General features: G+C 40.4%; 1 protein-coding gene across 5 annotated transcripts in view; it reads right to left on the reverse strand.

The window, feature by feature from the left end:
• Positions 1–1,455: 1,455 nt before the first annotated feature.
• tspan9a (tetraspanin 9a) overlaps positions 1,456–17,753 on the reverse strand; it is a 186,566-nt gene continuing 170,268 nt past the window's right edge. For all 5 annotated transcript variants that reach the window (XM_046037617.1, XM_046037616.1, XM_046037615.1 and 2 more), the window contains 4 exons: positions 12,711–12,812; positions 12,247–12,378; positions 10,052–10,135; positions 1,456–6,898 (listed from right to left, as the gene is read on the reverse strand). In XM_046037617.1, the coding sequence (XP_045893573.1) occupies positions 6,827–6,898; positions 10,052–10,135; positions 12,247–12,378; positions 12,711–12,812 (390 nt within the window). In that variant the 3' untranslated portion in view covers positions 1,456–6,826. The remainder of the gene's footprint in view (positions 6,899–10,051; positions 10,136–12,246; positions 12,379–12,710; positions 12,813–17,753) is intronic.

A 17,753-nucleotide genomic window follows, 5' to 3' on the forward strand; every position in this document is an offset into this window, starting at 1 on the left:
GTGAATCAACTCCGCCCAGCTGATGCAACACCGGCATCAACCGTGATAGTAATTAAGTGCAACACGCGTTGTGAGTCCAGACAGTTGTGACGAGAGGCAACATAACTGGTAGAGTTTTGTAATATAAACATCTATAAACTGAGGCACAACCTTGCTCTGTTTCAGACTGTGAGCTCCACTTTATTGGAGATACTAAAGTTAACGTGTGTGGATTTTTGGTGAGATTTCTGCCTGATCAGTAGTGCAACATATGCAGTCCCAAACTGTGTCGGTCAAACAGTCAAAAGGGGATATTATCAGTGGAGCAATAACATAGGGCAGGGGGGAAGAATTTCAAATGTGCCTAGGGCCCATGTAGATGCATATTCATTGGAAATGCATGCCTTTTGAGAGTTGACGAAAGCTAGCGCCTGTACACATAGTGGGCACATTATCTTGTTTTATTTACGAAAGGGGCATTCAAGAGGGGACCTGTCCAGGGTGTACCCCGCCTTTCGCCCGATGTCAGCTGGGATTGGCTCCAGCCCCCTGGACCCTGTACGCAAGATAAACGGTTGACGATGGATGGATGGCATTCAAGAGGGCACTTGTGTGGCGAACTTTGGACAGAGCCAGGTTAGCTGTTTCCCCGTTTCCATTTTTGTAAAATAAAGACTGGAACCAGTGGGGATCAAAACTATGCATTATGGTTTTACTGGGGTTAACTGCACTGGGTTAAGAGATAGTCTGGCACATAGTCTCCTTATAAAACCAAGACATTTTTGGTTCTTGTACAGATTAAACAAATAAAATATAACACGTTAATTTGTGTGTTTTAGAGGTATTGGTAGGTGGATATTGTTTTCTTTGGACAGAGCCAGGTTAGCAGTAAGGTTTTATGCTAAGTTAAGCTAACCGGCAGCTAGCTGTAGCTTCATATTTATCATAATGACACGAGAGTGGTGTCAGTCTTTTCATGGAACTCTAGGCAAGAAAGCATAATGTAAGTATGGCATGTTGTTCCAAAAATGTCAAACTATTCCTTTAAAAAAACCCACACAGCTTGAATACATTTTAATTTAACTGAATTTATATAAACATTGTAAAACTAAAATCCAGTATACTTCATGCAGGACTATTAAATATATCTTTTAAAAAAGTTTTAAGAACAACAAATAGTGTAATGCCACAGTAAGCCCGCAGCAGTATTAGTCATGGTGTTTTTGTGAAGTCATGTCAAAACAGCGGTTAACAAGATAGCGAGTTTACTTGGGGAAACACAACAGATTGAGAACAGATAGCAGCAGAAACAACCTGCATATCACCTCCACTGCAGGTTAACAAAACTGAATAGTGCTGCACAGGGACAAACTAAAGAATCTCATCAAAATGAAAGCCTTCCCAATTCAGGTTAATGAAATGAGTTCTGCTGAGGATGTGGGGTGGGGTGGAATTACAATTAGGAAAAAAAGTATCCACGGTTGATTCTGTTCACTTTATTTCAGTACATGTTACTCATACAAAATAATCTGTACAAAGGCTAAAATAGGTCATATTTTTGCATAGAAGGAACAGTGATGTAAAACATAAAGCCAGGATGGAATGGCACAATAAACTCTACTCACTATCACACATGGGCCTTAGGTTAAAAAAGGGATAAAGCTCCATACAAAAATACTCTGCTGCTCACTCCATGCTGTAGAAACACGAGACAAATTGGTGATGGTTCCCACTTTCATCATCTCCCTTTTGTTCTTTAAAAAACCCCTCTGCTCGACTGGCTGACTACCATTAGCTCATCTCAGAGTCTTTAGGACAACAGTCCTTCACGGTTTGTGATTTTTTTTTTTAAAAGAGGCCATTTTAAGGCAGCAATGCCAATCTCTTTCATTAATTACACCATGGGCCCTGCTGCGACACCGCTTCACTTTGCTCTTCATACCAAGTCCTGTCTTCCAACCCACAAAAAATCTGGCATCAAATACTGTTTAAATGCTGCATATATAACTGACAGTGACATAAAAAGGGAATTCATCAGGAGCACCGAGTCATTAAACATGAAAGGCAATGAGCGTACGGTATCGTGGGATTTTGTGACACTCTTTTCTTTATTTAAAAATAGTTGATTTAGAGAATAAAGAGAAGGTTGTGCACCACCTAGTATAGATATTCAGAGTGCTTTCACATGTAGCAGAAAACTCCACAGGACAAGGCTGGCAGGTATCAGGTAGTGCCACCCAGCAGAACACAACATCAAACACACCATTTCTAGAGCATACATTTCCACTGCTCAGATATTCAGCACTAGCACGGGTGACGGATTAGGAGGAAATTACGGAAATAATATGTCAAAAAAAAGAAAGAAAGAAAAAGAAAACCATAAAATCCTAAACAGTTTCTGTGTGTCAAAATTCTTCACAGCAGACAAAACCCAATTACTGCATGTGCATTCTTTCTTTACAGGCTCTGTGGCTTACTTGGAGTACTTCCATACATACTCCTTCCAAAACAAACAAAAACAAAAATACAGAAAAAATTGTCTCACTACAAGATGCGAATGCAGTCAAAGAAAATATGAAAACCATACTGACAAAAACACAAATTTACATCAAATTTACACTGTTCCTGTACTTCCTGTAAGAAGAAACAGAGGCAGAAAAACGATCAAACGCTAAATGGGTAACTTATCGGTGGAAGGTATGTCCGAAAATGAGTAGAAAAGAGCATAGGTTGTTCGATTTAGAAAACAGCTTGTTTTAATTAGAAAATGTCAAACTGTCAATGTAAATGTGATAAGTGGCAGAGGTAAAGTATAACAGTAAGTTACATCAGTTGATAGAATTAGCATATTTACATTCGGGGCTAACCTAAAGGGCCGATATACTGTAGGACATGAGCTCTGTGTTGTTCAGTGTCATCTAATAGATCATGCTCTAGAAATACATAATGGGCCGTATACTGGCAGCTTTAAAAGACATACTGCTGATTGTTCCAGCACATTCTTGTTTAATTAAACTAGGTCCTAATAAAGAGAAGCAGGACGACAAGCGTGCAGTATGTCTTTTGTGCGCTTCACCCGATGCTAGATGCAAAATTTTCCCTCTATTAATTCTGACCTAATTGTGTTAACTGCCTGTAGCAATGTTAAGACAGAAAGGCGTTTTTGCACCTTGTAGAGGAACATCGCAAAGACTAATCCTGTAAGAAACAAATTCTTAATGGTGTCATGTTCTCATAATCGGTGCCAATGACATTCTGTCATGAATGGAGAAAAAAAAGCCAGTAAAAACTGCCTACAACGAGAAAAAATAACAGTACATCGTATAAAAACAAACATTAAAACAGTGACAACCAATTTATACAAAAATAACATCATTAAACAGCTTTTGTTAAAATGGCATTCATCGCTGCATTCTAAAAACATGAAGGAACATTTTCTCCGATATAAACCGTGAAAACTAGGTGACAGTGGCAGAGTGGAAATGGAGTTCACACAGAGCAGAGAATGTCAGCACAGTCAGATCAGTCAGGGGGCAAAGAGTTACACAGTTTGCAGGCTGGGTCTCTGAAGTATGACGTCAGATTTGGAGACAGACGCTGGATTTGTTTTATTTGCACTTATCTCACATTTCCTGTGGCATGTGCGTTTTAACACTTTCCCACCCCATGCAAGACGAAGCAACACAGCAAAATATTTATCTTGGGTTTCTTCTGAAATTCCTTGCCTGCAGTTAGTTGTACAATTCAGTCTGATTTACAGAACTAGTTCTAGATATTTCTCCTATAACCCCTTCTGGGTGCAGAATATACCTCACACCTGCTTCGAGGCATCCAAAGAGTGCAGCTGTATTTCTACAGTGTCAGTGCTGCCAGCTATCGTATATGTAACGTGGGGTGTCTGCAGAGCGAGGCAGTAAATAAGGGATGTGTAGAGAGTTTGTGCAGGCAGCCAAGCAGAGGAGATGTGACTGCTCGTGACGGCGCTGTACATCAGCAGCTGTCATGTTCCCCCCTGGACACAGCAAGAAGAGTCGGCGCATATGGGGGCAGGCAGTGAATCACAGCCAGCAGGGTCGCTGCACATAACCGCCTAAATCTGTTGCTTCCTGATGCACGAACCCCCCCACCCACTTTCTAAATATGTGTCTCTCAGATTAAGTCATTATAAAACCAGTAAACAAACAAACAAACAAAAACTTTAAGAGTGACTTCAGGTGAGACTCTGAGGCATACAGGCTGCCAGACTGGAAGAATGTCTAATTTTTGTCCATGTAGCAGCAACGCAGTGTCTAAGTTCCAATGCTTCATCCAAAGCGATCACTTCTGGTCCCCATTATTTCTCTACTCTGTAGACAGCAGCAAAAAATGATCATCTGTCTTCTCCAGTTAAAGGGTAATTCCAGTTTATTACAAGTTGAACTTATTTCTGTAGTTTGGGCCATCATTACTATCAGTAATAGTTCTGCAAGTTCTTCGCTGAGATCTGGGAATGTGGCAACATTTCTAAAAAGAAGTCTGCCGGGGCAACGAGCACATAGCCAATTGAAACGTGTCTGGGCTTGTACTCGCTGATTGGTTGTTTTTCTTTTTTTCTTTCGGTTGTTGGAGAAACCAACAAGCCACTCAGTGCACTGGGGATCACTTCCTGTGCCAGAGTGACAAAAATCGGCTGTGTCCGAAATCACTCCCCCTTTGCCATATAGTGCTATATTTTTACTGTCCCACATTTTTAGTATCTGAATTCGGAGAGTGAAATTTATGCCCAACACAGTGCCCTCCAAAGTCCCCACAATGGATGAATCTAATCATCCAGAGTAATCACCTATGTCGGTGTGCCGGGCTTTTGTATCAGCAAATTTCTTCAACCTCTGTGAACAACAGCAGTTTCCAGACTGACTTTTGGGTTCAACTTTGACCTGTTGTCCTTTCTGTAGAAGTTTGAACACAGTTTTCCTGTGCAATGAGGTATTATTACTGACATTTCGAGAGCACTCGCTTTCTGTTTTGTGAATAAAGCGGTTGCTAATCTGGTTAAACTGTTGGCATGTTTAAAACCTGCCTGATCGTTTCTTGCCCTTGTAGGATGGTGTGGAAATGCTGTAGCCATGTTCTCAAACCTCATCATTTACTTTTGCGAGTACACTGTCAGAACTGATGACAAAAAAATCATAATCAAATAATGGCCTAAACTTATTCTGTATTAATTAGATAATCCTTTTCACCACCGCCTCTCACAAGCTCAGATATGTTGAAGCCTAAAACAAATACACCGGTGGGCATTTTCTCTAAGTCGCCACAGCAGATGTAGAACTATTTTCAGTCTTAAGGATGTAGGCTGATGCTCAGATCTCCTGCAGCGAATCAGACATAAACAGACATGTCCTACAGGGCATGTTGCCATACCTATCTGTCTCAGCTTTGATCTGCCTACACTCCCTCCTGCCTCTCCTGTGGTTGCAAGAAAAGGATGCTTACGTAAAATTGGTAAGAAGTTGCGAACCAGAGGTGGAACTACATGATAAGGAGGAATGGTGTTGTGTGTATGGATAGAGCATGCTTTCTGACATTTGGGAAAGAAATTTTGGGGGGGGGGGAGGGAGGCAGGAGCACTTGACAGCCAGAGAGAGAACAAGGAGGGCAGAGCAAATGGATGAGAGCTCAAGAATATAGAGAAGAAAGGCTCTAGCCGCCTCCGCTAACACAATTGATTGCAACAAGGAGACAACATGTCTACTTTGTTTTTGCCCCCTGTGCCCTTGCTTCTCCATGTTTCTATGTGCTGTTTGATTTTTTGCTCTGCAGCTTGGACAATGTGATAAAATTCAGTCTATTGTCTGGAAGGGGGGACTACATCACCCAGATCTCTTCACTTGACAGTCCTGGTGGAGACCTAATAAACAGCCATTTTTACACCATTTGTATTGTCTCTCAGGGAATGGGAATACTGCTGCTGTGTAGCAGTACAAATTGTGTGCGTGTGTTCCCAGGCAGATTTGTGCATTAAAATGTATTATTCAGAGGATACTGCAGAGTTTGGTATAAAACAAATCCACTGATGATTCCTCACGCGTACATGACGTCCCTCCATCACACTTACTTTACCCAAATCTGCACGGCTGAATGAAATAAATATGAAGCATGGATTACATGTCTGTGCCCCTCTGCAGCAACGTCACGTCAAATCCAACCCCACACACACACTGCATGTCTGAGAACTCATTGCACTGATCTGTTCAACACTCACATTCCACAGGAACGTCAATGACATACTTAAAAAAACAAATAAAACAAAATAAAGACGTTTGACATTTCGACGACAAAGGTAAGGTAAAGTAGAAAACTAGCATGCCATGTTGGAACTTTTTTTCATTTACAAGTGAAAAGGGAGCTTGACTTTAGTCAACATAAGGAAAAAGGATATGATCAGTTTCATATGTTCTCTTTGCCTCAGAGTGGGGTGCGTGGGCATTAGTTAAGTGTTCATTGTCTGAAAGTCCGTCCTTTCCAGCAAATTGTTAGTCCAAGCAAAAAAAGAAATTTTTTTTTGAAATAAAATAAAATAAATGTACTCAAGAGGAGTGACAAACCAATGGGATTCTCTTCCTTGCCAAAAGTAGGTGTCCCTTCTCTTCCAGTTGTGTTACTCTTTGGCAAAATGAATGGTGAGAGGAGAGAGCAGAATAGAGCGGGGACCCAGCTGGAATCTGTACAGAAGGTATAGGAGGGGAGGGGGGCAAAAGATGCTCTAAAGAGGTTGTAAATTAAGGGGGGAAGTAGGGGTGTTTAAATCAGAGTCTTATCCCATTAGGCAGTGGGGCTCCTCTCCATTGGGCACCTCTCCTCAAGGCTAAGCGTCGTACTTCTTCCCCGTTCTGTGGATGTGATGGAACAGCGTCATGGAGAACGCCATACCCAGGAGCTGTGGGGGAAACGAGAAGGAGATAGTGAATTTGTGTCTGCATGTATGCATGTGTTTATGCATGATATATGTGTGTGTCTGTGTGGTCTTTTCGATGTTGATGCTATGGGCTGTCATGTGTTTTGATGCACAATAAATCCTGTGGTGGGGCACCAGCACATTTTCGTTCAGTCTCTTTTACTCAGATGGCCTTCATAGCAGGCTCTGGAATCTTTGTGATGGAAAAAGAAAATGTACAGCATGCACAAGCATTAAGTCAGTGAAGTAAATTGAGATGCCACTGAATCAAAGTAGCCAGCTATCTCTTTGAAGTTTCCATTACCCCTGATACTTCTACATCAAACACAGTCATAAGGCTGATCCTAAAACTATTATCTGGCAAAGTTCGGATGGCACGGAAATGGCAAAGTACTCTATGGTGCATTGTCTATACTGAAAAGGCAAGGTGAACTTCCTGTAAACAACCTCCACTGGGGATTCCTACAGGATGTGATTATGCCAGGGAAAGCTGCTGATTCTCTTTTATTTTAACTCAAAACCTAAATTATGGGGCTGCTTCAGAGAAAATGCTACCTTAACTTGCTGTCAATCAAAACACTAAGTGCCATTTGAGGTAAATATCCAGCTTAGAGGGAGTTAGGACCAATGAAAAACTGTCTTAGTGCTTCTAAACCAACACAATTATTTACATGTGGCTCAAAGTTTTGCCTGCTTCATTGAGTCTGAGTGAGACAGCAGTACAAGACTTCTCAAAGCTAATTCATCATCCATATATAAATACAGCTGAGATTTCTAAAACCAATGTGGTTGAAGTTATATAGGCTTTTGCCAAAATCAGTTGTATGCTGCTAGTCTAAATCATTCATTAAACAGTTCTCTGTTACTCTGGCTATTATGTAACATTGTAACATGTAACATTGCAGTTACATAATAGGGCGTCGGCTTTTCATGATGCTCATCGCTCTCATGACCTCCGCCTTGCCTTCGAGTAATTTAACAGCTCAAGGTCTGTTTTTCGACTCTGCCACCCTCACCTGAAAAGAAGAACCTGAGTGAGGAGAGTGTGCATGTGTGTGCGTATGTCAATAAATCACTGTCAGCCGAGTCGGTGTTGTGGGGTTTCATTCTGCATGAAGACATTATCAGTCCCCAAAAATGACCAATATTTGTCCCTCTTCTGCATATGCATACTGTGTGTATGTGTGTGTGTTTGGACAAGAATGAACAGACAGGGAAGAGATGGTGTCAGAGAGAGAGAAAAGAGTCTGAGTTGGAATAAATGCATGTGAGCATGTAAGAAGAGTGTGATGTCATGAATACATAAAGATTGGAAGGTGGTCAATATATAATGCTGACTTTCCCTCAGTGAGGTGGTGACCTTACAATAAAGCTCAGGCACCATCTTCCCCTAATAACCTTGGAAATGCGCAGCTATGGATTCATGTATTAGCAGACTGAGGACTTGTCTTGCATGAGCGGGAGTAGTGAAAGCATTAAAAGTCAAAAGGAAAAAGCATAGTGCAGGTGATGATACACCGCATGTACAGAAATTTTAATTGCCTTTCCATCCTCATGGTTTTCTTTTTGTGCATAAGAAAAAGTGGAACAAAATATCAAAAACAAAACAGTCGACAACAGTCGCAAAAATGTTTTTACACTTGGCTGAGGAGCAAAAGCTGAAAATGCGATGAAAACAGACATGATGTACATGAAGGACATGACTTAAGTGTCACTCGAGCAGATGAAAACAACAGATCTGTGTGGACTGATAAGAAGACGGCAACGTTCCTCAAATAATATGTAAAACAAAAATAAATGACATATTTCCATCACGTTTTCTACATCATTTCTGCATTTCGTTTTGGTAAATTCATTTAAAATTTGCACTACATTTAGACGGAAAGTTGATTGAGTAGTGAGTGCCATAAAGGTATTTTACGTAAAGGTTGCAAGGACAGAAATTGGCAGTTACACAGACAACAGAGTTTTCTCTTAATGTGCACTATATGTGATAGAGTAGGAGCTGAAGGAATGACATATAGAATTGCAAGGTGAAATATTGCCTTGTTAGATAGGTGCATGAATAGATTAAATTGACCAGATAAAAGGGTCCAATACTGAAGCAAAGACATTTCCTTCCATCCATTTACATTAGGCAGGGTCCTCTGAACATCACTTCAACAACAGTGTATTACAGGGTGGCACATATAGACAGACAATTATTCCCACTCATTGGGCACACTCATGGGCAATTTAGTGTCTCAAATTGTCATCAACATTTAAGTCTTTGGAGCCAAGAGAACAAGCCCCCAGCTGGGTGTTTCTGGATCCAAACCCAGGACTGTCTTGCTGCCCACTGCGCTTGCCCATAAAAAAAGACGTGTCAGTGTGAGCTAAATATGTTTAAACTTGAGTGAGAACCTCCCACCTATCCCAGGGCTTTATGACTCCAGTTCAAAAATATACAGACTACAGGAAAAAGGAGAGCCTATACGAAAATTGGAGAAAGAAATGAGTTCCTGATGAGTTCTGAAATCAGTCAGAGTCTGAGTTGTCACACAAACACAGCACAGACAGTGACATTGCATGCATTACAGTTGATACCTTGGTTGTCTGGAGAGAATAAACAAAACAACAGTCAAATCTGTGCAAAAACAAAGCAAGAATACACGTTTTGTTCAGTCTGAATACACTTATGACCTCCAAGTAAGTGGAAACTAGTGAAAACTACTTCAAAGACAGTGAGACACTCACTGTACAAAGACGTATAGATGTAAAGAACAGTTTAGGACTAAGAGAAACTATCTTAAGAGGAATATCTCTCGCACCTTCCTACAGTGTCTTTAATCTGCGACTATACCTGCTCTTCTATATTCAGTATCTCCACTGTCCTATCTTCGCTCCTTATACATGGCTACAGCCTGTTGGCATAAAGCCAGGTGGCTTTGATTCTCCCAGACAGGACCAGGGTGCAGAAGACAGTGACTTCAATATTTCAAGATGTGTGGGTGCCCAGAACGCCCACTGAGCATCATAACTTTCTCAGTAGATGGTGGTGGCCACTAGATGTACATGTTTTTTAATAAACATGCTGAGAAGAAGAAACAGAGATAGAGAAGAAATGGGGAACAAATTTTTCACTAAGCCTCCTACCTGCACTACTAAGATGACCATGCCAATGGTTCCCAGCAGGTGCTTGTTGTCATCCAGCCATTCCTCCACTTTCTCGAAGCAGCCCTAAAATGGAACAAAACCTTGTAAAGATACCACTAAACATATGTGTATTTTTAGTGTGGCATAGGAATCATGTCACTTTACTTGCAGTGATGCTTGTAACCTGTTCAGTCAACTAGACAAACCATCCAGTTCAGCTTTTATAGCTTCTCTTACATAAGAGATGTACCCTTGGATGAATGAACAACAGGTTGAGGTGTAAAAACAAATTAATTACCCATGAGTAATGACTTTTATATGCAGACTTATAGGCCATATGGACAGACGTGTGCACTAACTCTTAAATGTATTCCCACCTGGGTTCATTCAGAGGTAACTCACTGGCAGGGAGGTAGGGTGAAGGATGTAATGGTGGTTTCAGCTGCAAACTGGTGCCCCTTCTTAAGTGTGGCTGCTGAGGCAGCATGTAAGGCTTTACTATATAGTGTGTGGCCCTCTCCTCTGGGCAGGATTACGCACAAGCTTTTAGCGCTGCGCTTTCCCAATGGGCCAGCTCAATGTCTGCCTATTCTCACTTTAGCAATTATATTACAGCTTTTAATCCCCTACTTTGGCCCTGCTAACAAACCACATGTCAAACCAATAGTAGATTAGACTTGTAATGGGGGAGACTGGTGAACATTGTGCTGCAATGTCTTTGAGAAAAAGGGACTGATGTCTCATGCATAATGAAAAGAAACAAACAGCACGGTCAGAATTCAGTAATAAGACGAAAACAGCTACTTTAAGTACACACAGATGGTTGTAAAAGCCACTACTGAACAGATAGACCAGAGATTTAAAGTATATAAAATATATGATTTTCGTGTCCCCCGTGAATCCTGTACTAATAATAGTCAGTGTCAAAGATCAACATAATTATTATTTTAAACCATATATATTCTAACACAACTTAGTGAGAAATGGCAAGACCATATGGATCTGGCTGATGATGCATGATGATACTGTACAGAGACACAAAACAACAACAAATGACACAACCCTGTGGTCGTTTTGTGTCTCTCTGTAGAAGTTTTGTATCTCTTTCCAGTCATTTTGTTTCTGTATGTAGCCATTTTTTTTCTCCATGTAGTGGTTTTGTGTCTCTTTGTAGTCATTTTGTTTCTCCATGTAGTGGTTTTGTGTCTATTTGTAGTCATTTTCTTTCTCTATGTAGTGGTTTTGTGTCTATTTGTAGTCATTTTCTTTCTCTATGTAGTCATTTTCTTTCTCTATGTAGTGGTTTTGTGTGTATTTGTAGTTATTTTCTTTCTCTTTGCAGTCATTTTCTTTCTCTATGTAGTGGTTTTGAGTCTCTTTGTAGTCATTTTGTTTCTCTATGTAAAGGTTTTGAGTCTCTTTGTAGTCATTTTGTTTCTCTACGTAGTGTTTTTGTGTCTCTTTGTAGTCATTTTCTTTCTCAATGTAGTGGTTTTGAGTCTCTTTGTAGTCATTTTGTTTATGGTTTTGTGTCTCTTTATAGTTATTTTGTTTCTCTATGTAGTGGTTTTGTGTGTATTTGTAGTTATTTTCTTTCTCTTTGTAGTCATTTTGTTTCTCTATGTAGTGGTTTTGAGTCTCTTTGTAGTCATTTTGTTTCTCTATGTAATGGTTTTGAATCTCTTTGTAGTCATTTTGTTTATAGTTTGATGTCTCTTTCAAATTATTTTGTTTCTATGTAGTGGTTTTGAGTCTCTTTGTAGTCATTTTGTTTCTGTATGTAGTCATTTTGTTTCTGTATGTAGTCATTTTGTTTCTCTATGTAATGGTTTTGAGTCTCTTTGTAGTCATTTTGTTTCTGTATGTAGTCATTTTGTTTCTCTATGTAATGGTTTTGAGTCTCTTTGTAGTCATTTTGATTCTCTTAATAGTGGTTTTGTGTCTATTTGTAGTTATTTTCTATCTCTTTGTAGTCATTTTGTTTCTCTATGTAGTGGTTTTGAGTTTCTTTGTAGTCATTTTGTTTCTGTATGTAATGGTTTTGAGTCTCTTTGTAGTCATTTTGTTTCTCTTTGTAGTGATTTTGTGTCTCTTTGTGGCCATTCATTTCAAAAAGAAATGTGACTTCAAACAGAAACTCTGGCCCAGGGACCAAAAAACATGTTGCATTTACATTACAACCAATGTGAACTCACCCTGTTCCAGAACATGGTGGTAGAGTTACGCCCACAGTTCTGGTAGTGCTCCTGGCAGCAGCGGTCAGGAACTACCTTCTCCTTCAGGGCATCGTGCCAGTCGGTGTATGCTATCACACCGCAGCACTTCCACTGGGAATAACACACACACACCGGACACAAGATTAGTTAATGCTTCCTGCCAGTCCGGGGAGACCTCAAACTAACTTTTATGTAACAAGTATTGTAATTAGTCCCTGTGCTTTAGAGAACTGCAATAATGGAATGAAGTGTATGTTAATGTCGCATTAATGCCACAGCCAGGAATGTATTAGCTGGAATATTTCAGGAAAAATGTTGCATTTAGGTATAAACATCTTTTGCATTTTTTTAATGCATGTACTGTATCACTTCAAGTATGTGAGAAAACTGTCATGCTGATGTTTCTAATATTTGATGTAATATGCTGTGTGAGATCTGCCTACCTCTGCCTGGATGATGTTCCAGGCATTCCGCAGGCCTATGTTGTTTTCTGAGTTATAGAGAGCCAGCCCGTCCTTCAGGTCCTGCTTGGCATTCTCACTCACCTGGAGACGAAAAAGACAACACCAGCCCTGGTTAGAGATCTTGGTATGAAGGGGTTAGTTAAGCTAGAACTGTTAATTAAGTTAGAGCATTAATTATTTTCTTTATATTGGTATAGGCAGTTGAAACTTGAGTGTTTGTAAGAATGCATTAACATTATTCTGCTCTTTTCAAACTATCAATAATGATGGTGTCCATGGGGTCCCAGTACTTTTGAGTGTTTTTAGAGGATAATGTATGATTGATCATGGATTCAACTAATTAATCATGGTGAAAATAGTGCATAGACACAACTAGAATGTAAAGACAGAAAGTACAAGTGGAAAACAACAGCAGCTCAGCTACATGTAACTTTTTCTTGTCATCTAAAAATAACCCTGCTGCAGCGACTTGGACTTTTGCATGATGACTGGAGATCTGACACGTCATGTGTCGCTTCGCTCCACACACACACATCTTCAACATGCCCTTCAGCAGAGCTAGCAAATCATTTTCCTCTTGATTGAACCCCAACAATGTGCTCAGGGTTGTGCCATGTCTGATGGAGATTAATATCTCATTGGATGTGTTAATGAGATACAAAATCAGAGCTTTCGTTCTCCTGCAGTTTGCTTTGCCCGTGGGGATTTGCTAACTGCCAGGACAGATTGAAAGGCGCTTCAGATAAGGGGTAATTATAACTGGAAAAATGACATGCACTGCCAGAACCATGCTGTACATCTTCACAGGCAATACAAGTTATATTACAACAAAAGGAACATACTTGCTTTAATAGTTAGAGCTTAAGGCCTCAAACTGTACCCGGAAAAAGAAATCTGCACACAATCAGTAATAAATCCTTCAGTTAAAAAATAATAGAAAAATAGGAAATTGAAGCAGCCTGGTAGATAACATTATAACATTTATAAAAAATACAATTTCAATGTCACTTGACTAATTAGTTGTGTAGCTCTGCAGAGACCTGTATTCTGTACACTGTACAGAACATGAGATGGACCAAACCTTACTTTGATCATACAGAAAACTAGATTAAGCTTTTAATTAAGTGGTTCAGCAATTTATTGGTGGGAAGAAAACCCTCAAACCCTTGTTTTTTGAGCTGCAAGGCATAAGAAAACTATTTGCTGAATTAAACATAAATGTGAAACAGATTTTTTACAGAGCAATTAAAGTTTCCCTGGCAATAAAATGCTTTAGTAGTCATTAATCATGCAAAATCCATTTATAACATCCGCTAAAACATTTGGAATAAGATTAGTATCATTTCAAATCACATTCTTCTTTCTTGCTCTGTAACTTTGCTGATGCAGAGGAGCGCATCTATGTATTGCACCTCGAGCTGCAGGCCCTACCATATCTGTCCTTGTGCAGGAAAATGAGATGAAGAGCAGCATCATCAATCTTTGCCTCATACTTTGTTTCTATGCTCTATCTTCTCCTCGCCATCTAGGCTATGTGATGCGGCTCGCTCATTACTGACTCCTCACTAACACAGTCACTAGAGACAAGGGGCCCCCCTACTACAATAAAAATCATTCTCTGGGTCTCTGTACATCTTCCATTTCATGTGTGGAAGTCTTTGTAACTGCGTGAAATGAAACTTAATGATCAAGACTTACCGCTAACGATATGCAGACAAATGGCTGCAGAACAAACAGGGATTTGATCATGCAACACTCTGCCCCATTTTCCCCTTGCAAAAGGAGCAGATACAAACACATCTTTGTTGCTTTAGCCTATTTTTTCTGAAAAGGAAAAATAACTTCTTGAATGTTGCTGGTTCTGGAAATTGTTCACAAATAACAGTCCAATATCATACTTTGGCAACATCTCACTCCTGGTAAGTTTTCTCTGAAAGTTGCTACTGGGCATTAATGCAATACCTCCAGTGTAGAATATTGACAAAACCCTGACACATGGCTCATACTTCTCATTAAATAGATAAGCTTGTGGTTTGCTCTGGGCTGACCAAGTCCATGCTCAGCAATACAGGACAGCACATTCATCACAGAAATCTAGGGTTCAGCGCAGCCAGCAGGGCGAACACACACGAGTCACAGAAAGGGAGAAAACAGAGGGAGATGTGCAGGTATACACGTTGACAGGGCGGGGGAAGGAGTACGCTTTCTACCCAAATTGGTGTGTGTTTTCTGTCACTGTGCATAAAAGCAGAGAGCAGACAGTGGGTGGTGGATTGTCTTGTAAACACCTGTCTATCACTTGTAATAACACAATACATCCAGCCAGTACTGAACTTACAAAATGCAAAGGTATTACAGCTTTCTTTTATTTCATTTTCTGTTTGTCTTATGCTATTTTCATTTATTTTTTCTGATCCCAGCACAGAGACATTAATAACTTCCTGCTGTCAGAATTGGACCCCAGATCTGGTGTGAACCCCTTGGGGACCAGGTACACTGGGACTTGGCACTGTGCAGACATGGAGCCACACTGCTAACACATTTTCATAGAACCGTGACCATGACCGTGCTGTCTGCTCCAATTTTTATAAATGTGAAAGAGCAGATCTTTTTGTCAGTGTTTCATTGTTGAACATGCACCTCAAATCCAATTTTCCTGTTCAAACAGCAAAGGTCACATCTGCACAACGTAGGTGACACATTCTGCCATGGGAAGAACACATTTGGAGGTATGTGAGTTGTACCCCAGTGCTGATTCTCTTGTATTTCTTTCTCATTAGTTTTGCCTCTGAGGATGACTGACTAACAACTGGTGTCTCAGAGGGCAGTTTAAGTTCCTTACAAGACACGACAACGTGTTGCTTATTTACAGTAGGTGGTGTGATGGGTGTATAGAAGAGCAATTAGTGTATTATGTGAGTCTCTTCACTTTTACCCAACTGCTATTTATCACTTTGAGTGATTGAAATCTTCATATGAAGTTAAAGTGTTTATTTACAAATGAATTACCATCTCTGCAGTCCAATTTTACAAATTTCAGTAGTATGGCACCTTTTGTTGGAGCTACACAAGAGCCTGGCATGAATAACTGAAGCAGAGCCATGGCATTGGTCAAAGAAATAAGTGTCTAACATCAACTTCTCACTGAAAATTCTCTCAACATAAACCTGTTGTCAAAATTATTTTGGCTCTTTGGGCAGCACACACATTAATTAATTAATTAATTAATTAATATAAAAATGCTGACTGTAGCCACTTTAAACACTCCTTCCTTTACTTTTTTACCCTCCTAGAATATAAGGCAGGTTCCTGACACTTACACAACATATCGACAGTCTGTACTGGAGAAAAAATAGGTTCCCATGTGAAATCACATGGAAAATACATGTTTTGGTATGAAATAGTATGGATTATTTGACAACAATGTGGTTACATGTAGGTCAAGTTAAAGCAGGCTTCAGACAAATGCCAAAGGAAAACTGAACCCTCCTCCCCCCATCTCATCTTCAATCTTTAAATATGACTCATTCTATGAAGTCTTAAAAAGCTACACAATTAAGAAGAAAGTGTCACTTAGACTAAAAAATACTTATTGTGTTCTTCTGAATTGTCAGATCACAGAGAAACTGGTGGCTTAACTCCAGTCAGCTGAACAACAGCCTTGAAAGAGCGTTACCTCATAATTAAGCATAAACTCATGTCAACCCAAAGCATCCTTTTCACATCTAATTTTTTACATTCACTCTAAGCCAAGGTACCTCTTTCAAAAGTGTTCAGAACTGTCATACTCTGTTCCACAATCACTCTTGGTTCACATGTATCCATGGCACACTTGCTCTAATTGTTACATCCTTTGACTCTGTAGGACCCCAAGAACCGAAGCTAACAATATTTTACTGTTGCCCTGATTGCACAGCTCTGGACAAGTGCGTTAGCTAACTGCCCGTAAAAGTAATATAAATGATGTGGAGAGGAACAGGATCTCAACCAGAGGTCTTCAACGGCACATCATTAAACAGGCTACTTAATTCCCTCAGTTGCTCTGCAAGCCTGTGTCGGGTAGCCTGAGGCCAGGGCACTCGACAGAGTAGGGGGAAGACCAACTCTGTAAATGGTGTGGAAAAAGCATGGCCAGGAATTGAACATTATCCTGGCGATATACAAATGCAACACATGACTAGATGTGTCCGCTGGGTTGTTGAGCTTAGTAAGATAAATCAGGCATGCTGTACGGCCTTCCCCTCTTTTATGTAACCTTTCCCTCCTCCTTTATGACAGCATCGCCTTTCTCTAAAACTTTACAGTGACACCTCTCCTCTTTTGATCCTCGCTTCAGACTATTTTTATGTAGTTCTCTATCTCTCCTCTAACAATTTCCCTCCCTAACACATTCATCTTTCTTTCCTTCCCTGCCTAGGATATCTCACCTCCTTTTTTCTCTCAACCGCGTCCACCTGCTTTCCCCTCCTCTTTTTTACTCCTTCCCCTGCATCCCATGCACATGCTTCAGAGCTTCCCTTCTCTGCTTGCCAGGTTCTGCTTCCTGATTCCGAGCTAATAAACCTTCACTGGTGTTCGGCTCGGCATGTTGGGTCGACGGAGGCACAATGAGGCCACAGCGTTAAAGACGGATGGCTGTAATCTGGTTTGTGGCCCAGCCATCTGCTGTAGTCAGCTGGTTGCTAACTGCAGGGCCAGCCTATAGTATACTACAGCCTGTACATGGCATTTAATCATAGAGCTTAACACCACTGGACTATGAGGTACCTATATATAAGCTATACCTGAGCTATACTTGGAGGCAAGACTGCTGGGGTGGGGAAGAAGAGAGAGAAATTCTCCATTAAGAAGAAAGCGCTCTACCTCTTAAGCAGGATTAAACGGGTGGAAATGCAGGAGTAAGAAGGGAGATAGGGAGACTGACTCAATTAAAGCATCTCGTCAACAGCTTGTCACCAGGAAGGATCACAGAGGCATCACTCATGACTTAAAGATGACCTATTTGAAAGACTAAAATATCTG

Source organism: Micropterus dolomieu, linkage group LG22, assembly GCF_021292245.1.
Source record: "Micropterus dolomieu isolate WLL.071019.BEF.003 ecotype Adirondacks linkage group LG22, ASM2129224v1, whole genome shotgun sequence".
Classification (NCBI taxonomy): domain Eukaryota; kingdom Metazoa; phylum Chordata; class Actinopteri; order Centrarchiformes; family Centrarchidae; genus Micropterus; species Micropterus dolomieu.